We start from the raw sequence: 6000 nt of genomic DNA on the forward strand, positions 1-6000 counted from the left end.
AATGTACAAACATTTTTGTAGCATAATCTTTATGAAGTTCCCAAAGAGATGTAGGTTAGTCTTTGACACATTGGGCTGTTACTCACTCCTCAAAGAACATACAGCACAACGCATAGTTAGTGCATGAAGTCTCTGAATTTTACTTGTTAGGGTCAGTTAGAGATCATAAACAGAAACAGCACAAAACTGCCAACTTATTTTATTCATATCTGTTATTTAATTAGTAACATTTTGAACTTTGTAGAATAACTGGCATTTCTTAAGTACCTATTCTCTAGAAAGCATGAAGAGAGCTGCTTCACCATGTAGGTATCTATACTGGGTTGATTTTATATATGTAAATGTCTTGCTTGTACAGATTCTAATAAGGAGAATAGGTTAAAAAAAAAAAAAAAAGCTTAGAGCCCAAATATCAAATGGTTTCGTAGAAAAATACAAGCCAATATAAATCCCATAAAGAGTGAACTTTCCGGACGGTACCCTAATAGCAGGATTCTGGAGAAGGAAAGAACTAGCCTGGAGTCATTCTTGTTTATTTTTCTCTCCTCTGTCTGAAAGGCCTTAAAGACATCGAGACTTGGCAAAAATCCATTATTGAACAAACCCATCATCTATATGAAAAACCCAGGTTATAAGAGATAGAGGAAAGAAACCTTTTAGTATCAAGTTTATTGCAATTTTTCAGATTTCATGAGTTTTTAAAAAATTTCAGGTAGTGATCCATATATCTTAATAGTAATTATGTGCACTTAATTGTTTTAGGAAGACCTTATGCGGTCTTCTTAAAAGAGTTTGGTTTGTCAGGTTTATTTTTAATTAAGATTGTTATTAACTGCTAAACACCATATCTAACTGCTTCCAGTTCCTACTGCAAGTTTTTCTCTAGTGGAGTGTGATGGGGAGAGTGCTATCATTTCTTTATTTGCTACATTGTAAAAGAAAGCAGTAGTGCAAAACATTGACTACTCATGTGAAATAGAAGTGTAAGTAGCATTGCAAATGTATAGCTGCAGAAGAAACATTTTCATTTTTCTCCTCAACAGTTGTGTGGTTATTGCAATATGAAGGTCTATTTGTAACTGAGGATAGTTTAAAAGCAAACTTCAGTATAATTTTAAGTGATTTTTTAATAAGTAATGTATTTCCATCTAGATTTTTTTTCTTCACGTTTAAAAAGTTAGTTCAAATACTTCATTCAGTTTCATTTTTTTATTTCATTTTTTATAGTTTCATTCTTTACAAAGCATGTCTAAACGTGAGTGAGTCCAGACAACTGGGGAGTTTAATCAGTTTATTTCAATATAGTAATTTATGGTTGTACCAAACAAAATGAAACCTAACCATTTCTGCTGACAAAAACAATTTGCTTTGAAGTCTGTAGCTAACTGCTGAGACAAGACTTAATACCAATTCCTGTCATCTGTGAAACAAAATCTGCAGTTTCCACCTTTTTCTGCAGAGGCTTTGAGACAGATGCCTGTCTACCACTTTGTTTGACTTTTATGAGTACCTTGAGAAGGAATTTAGGAGATGAAGCACATGACATCTACCTTTAAGACAGCAAATCAAGGCAGGTAACTGTGCAGTGATGACTTTAGAGCTATTCTTGACTCTCTGCTTTATGCTCAGAGCAGGCCAAGGTGATGCCCATTCCCTCATCTTGGCCTACAGAATGTCCCTGAGGGGGAAGGAACAGGGTCATGGGAACTGGCAGGCACGGCTGTGGACTGTGCCAGCCTGGTCAGAGGTCTGCTGCACTGAGTGGCACCACCTCAAACTCTTCTCTCTAGAACAAAGCCACCTTCGGATTCTGCTTAATTTGGACAGCCTATAGGTAATCTAGCTGAGTCTGAAGATGGAAGATGTCACAAAATACTGTGTCTTGAGGGTTCATCAGTACCTTTTTTTTTCTTTTTTTGGAGAAAATTCTTGTCAGTAATAAAACCTCAAAATAGTTAAAACCTAAAATCGTGAGTTAGGAGAAAAAAAGGGTAAAGGTTTTGTAATCAAGTGCAGTTTGTGCTGAAAAGAAGCAGTGTATAAATGACCAGGGAAGCAGTGATACTCTGAGCCATGCAAACCTTGGTAAGGTTTTTTACCAATGGCCTTCTAACCAGGGAAGCAGAGAATAGCATCTCTGAGGGACTGCTGCCATAATGCCAGGCTATTAGGGGAAACCAGGGCTTAAATCACCAAAACTCACTTTCTTCCCCTTGCCTAACTGGCACTGATCACTGCCAGAAAAGGGAAAAAAAAATTTCTTAGTTTATTTTGGCAGGAAGTTTGAAGTTTTGTGAAGACACCTGCATCATAGATAGTGCAGCAGGCTCCTCTCAGCTTGTTTGGGAGCAGAAAGGGCTTCAATCCAATTCCATATGGTTTTCCAGAGGAAAATGTAGCTGTAGAGCAGCTCCCAGCGCAGGCCCAGCTTCTCAGCTGTAGGTAATAAATGGTACTGGAAGGCACAACTGCAAACACGATCACATTTTACCAGCTTGAAGCTACAGACATTTAGTGTGCCATGAGCTGCATATAGCACATTTCAAGACTTAAAACTTTGCCTGTGCTGTGAATGGGTACCTGTTCCTGCATTATGGCTGGGGAAATCACATACAAGGGAGAGCTCAGACTGGGATAAGGACCAGCCCTGATTTTCAGGAAAACTGGGACCAAAAGTTTTAGGGGCAGGGTAATAGACATGGCTTAGCTTGTGCTAAGGTCCAAATGTCACTCAGGGTGCAGAGGGGTCAACACCAGACAACAAAGGAATGTTAAACTGCAGTCTATTTTGGATGACACTATTCAGAAATACACTTTCATGCTGTAAATTAGAGGGTTCCTAATCATCCGAACAATTTTGTTATCTCATATCCTTCAAATTAGGGTAGTCTAAGATTAAAGGGAGCTTGTTTTTTCTCCTTCAAGCAATGCTTGACACACTTCTGAAGGCTGTATGACATGGTTTCTATGGAGATAGGAAACACGATTTGACAGCGTGGAGGGCTTTTTTTTTTCCTGTTGCTACCTAACTATAAGTTATTAATCACCTGGACTGAGTTTGGTGGGTGGGAATGGCTCCTCACCCTCCCTCCTAAGTGCAGTTTTTTAACATGACATTGAAGAATTTTTTGCTTTTATTCATTAAAACATGGATCAATTTTTTTATTCATTAAAAAATTGATTAATTACCATTTATGTCCCTTGATTTGGCTGAGTGAAGTCTTATAATCTACAGTGAGTATTTCAGACACGTGGGATTTCCTGAATGTAAGGAAACTCTTCGCAGGGAATGTTTTACAGGGATAGAACATAAGTTGGATTTTTCTCCTTCCTCAGGTTAACTCCCACTCTCTAAAGAAAACAGCATTCAATGACGTTCAACAAGTAGCTAGAGGTTTGGTCCCTCAAAATGACACATTCACAAACTGCCTGGTGTGCTGCAGGCTGGTTCCTCATGGTCCTTGGTCAGGGGGAAGCCGCCACCACAGGTTGGTGCTCACCTCAGCAGGCCTGCAGGTAGTTCAGGATGTGCTGCTCTGTCATGTGGCAACAAAATGGTAATGCAGAAATCAAAAGCAAAATGTTATTGTGCCAGATTAAAAGCCTTTACAGCAGTAGCCTAACAATGTCCCTTACAAAAGCAATCAAATTCCAATATTTATATATATTGAAATATTTACGTGCTGTATTAATGATGCATTATTGGTATAAGATAAATGTAAGCCATAAGCATACATTAAATAACTGATATAGAAGCTGACTTCACTATGTGAAGCTCTTTCCCAGCTTCCTTATAGAGTTTCTGGCAGGATAGTTAATCCCGTGGTTTCGTTTTCTTATGATGAAAGCAAGTTTCCTTCCCAGAAGAGGGCTGCTGGATTAAAATAATTCGTGTCTTCTGTCATCTTAATCCATTTACATTAGGGGGAAGCCTTCTGTCCTGTCTCCCCAGAGGAGAGATCAACACCTGGCTGTAGATTCTGTAAGAAATATTCTTTATCTCACTCATAGAGACAAAAATATAATCAGCAAATTTGTAAAGATACACACAAGCACAAAACATACGAAAGGTGTTCTGGTTTTTTGAGATGTATCTTTAGATGTGACAGCCTGACTTGTCTGTCACACACAACCACCAAAGCCAGATCTTAGCACTGCCTATTTATAATTTCATATAAACAAGCCCCATGTGTCCAGGATTCCTGCTGCAGAGAGAGGATTTCTATTGACATCACAGAGGAGTTCTGAGGATTAGTTACTTGCTGTTGCTACAGTGAAGATGCCAAATGCTGAGCATTGGCAGGGGTTTTCTGCAGCTTGACGAAGCAGATAGCACCACAGCACTAAGAACAAGCAACCTACCACTGTTCCAGGTCTGCTGCCTTCAGCAAGACCCATAGGAAGGTGGGGAATCTTCTTATTAAGTAGAATCTACTTACTATGTAGAGGTAATTCAGAATTGTTCTGGTAGTTTTATTGGCGGTGTTTTATTCTTCTCCCCTAAGGTAAAATATTTGTGAGTAAAATTGGTCGAGGCTGCAGTAGTTAGCACTCTGGCTAGCACAGGGAACTTAGGCAATACTGTTAGGGATGACTTAGTGACAGTTATGGCAGGTTTTAAATGAGCGTAATTAGAAATATCAAATAAAGAGTAAATATTCTTGAAGCAGCCATTAATTTTTAAAGCACAGAAGCTCTATAATACTACATGAAACCACACCAGAATACTATACAACACTACTTGCAACATTATACTATGTAACATGTATAGCATTACTATATAATGCTAATAAGGCTTTTACCAGATCTTACATAGTCATTAGGAAAACTTGTACTGGTTAAAAACCTTGAATGGAAGTTGTACCATTTCTGTGCAATTCTCCAATACCTCATGTGCTGGTCGACTCTTTTACCACAGTTAAGCAAATTCAACTGCTGCAATGCTTTTTTCTGCTGGCCCTGGAAAAGCTCCCTATCCTCCTGTTAGTTCAACTGCAGCTTAGGCACCCACAGGTCTGGGACAGGACCAGCAGGGGAGTTGTGGGAAGCATCACAGACCACCTGCCCAGGAGCCAGTGGCACGTGGTTTTCGTATGCAATGTGTAAGTAGTTCTGGGCAAGCTGTCCAGCACAGCACCATCAGAACAGCATTCAAATGTTTAAATCTACCCTTTGTATTTCTGCAGGGACTTGAGACTGATGTCAATAGGAGGTGGCACAGACGAAACCATGCTTTCCATCATATGCAAATACATGGACATACTTCCAAGAAAGTGATGTATCTGCACTCTTCCTTGAAAATTAAGAAAACAAGGGCATGACTTGTGCTTCACACTGAAGGTGACAAGCAGCCAGTACGCTTCGAGCAGAAAACAGATCAGTAATTTTGCCATCAGAATGCACGTAAAGGTCTTTCGCCATTACCACTCTGTGTTTTCCAGTGTCAAATTTTTGTTGATATGAAGCACACTGAAAGCTTGCAGCCCCCTTCCTTCCATTTTTTCAGTGAGTTACCTACGTTTTCCAATGACCCGGGCTAAGCACACAGAAAAAAATATATTCTTTAATCAAGCTTTATCTACACTTCACAGCATCTAAGCTGACAATTATGAAACAGAACTTCCATATGAATGGAAGCTACGTAGCTTCATCTCATTTCAGTATAGCTTTGCTTTCAAGATGAACAATTATGGCACAAATTATTCCCTGCCATAATGAAACCCCAGAACAGTGCCTTACTTCCCTATCTTTCACGTTTAGCAAGCAATCATTAAAATTAGCTCTCATCTTTGCCAAATCCGTATCAATTTGGATTGGTACTCCACTCTGTGATGAACTTTTGGTGATGGGAGTAATGTTAAATTTTCATTTGTAGAATTCTACAAACAACTGTTTAAGTGTATCTGAAGCTTGCGAAGGCCTGAACTTCAGCAGCAATGTACCATGTTGTGGGCATAATTATTAAGAAAAATATTAAAAATAAACGCATTTATATGTAAA

The 6000-nt window shown here is 38.9% G+C and overlaps 1 protein-coding gene across 1 annotated transcript in view; it reads left to right on the forward strand.

Moving 5' to 3' along the window:
• Positions 1 to 6000, forward strand: part of LOC128815869 (probable acyl-CoA dehydrogenase 6) — a 75264-nt gene extending 69264 nt beyond the window's left edge. The window contains exon 9 of the mRNA XM_053992959.1: positions 5187 to 6000. Within this exon, the coding sequence (XP_053848934.1) occupies positions 5187 to 5277 (91 nt within the window). The 3' untranslated portion in view covers positions 5278 to 6000. The remainder of the gene's footprint in view (positions 1 to 5186) is intronic.

The sequence above is a fragment of the Vidua macroura genome, chromosome 1, assembly GCF_024509145.1.
Source record: "Vidua macroura isolate BioBank_ID:100142 chromosome 1, ASM2450914v1, whole genome shotgun sequence".
Lineage (NCBI taxonomy): Eukaryota > Metazoa > Chordata > Aves > Passeriformes > Viduidae > Vidua > Vidua macroura.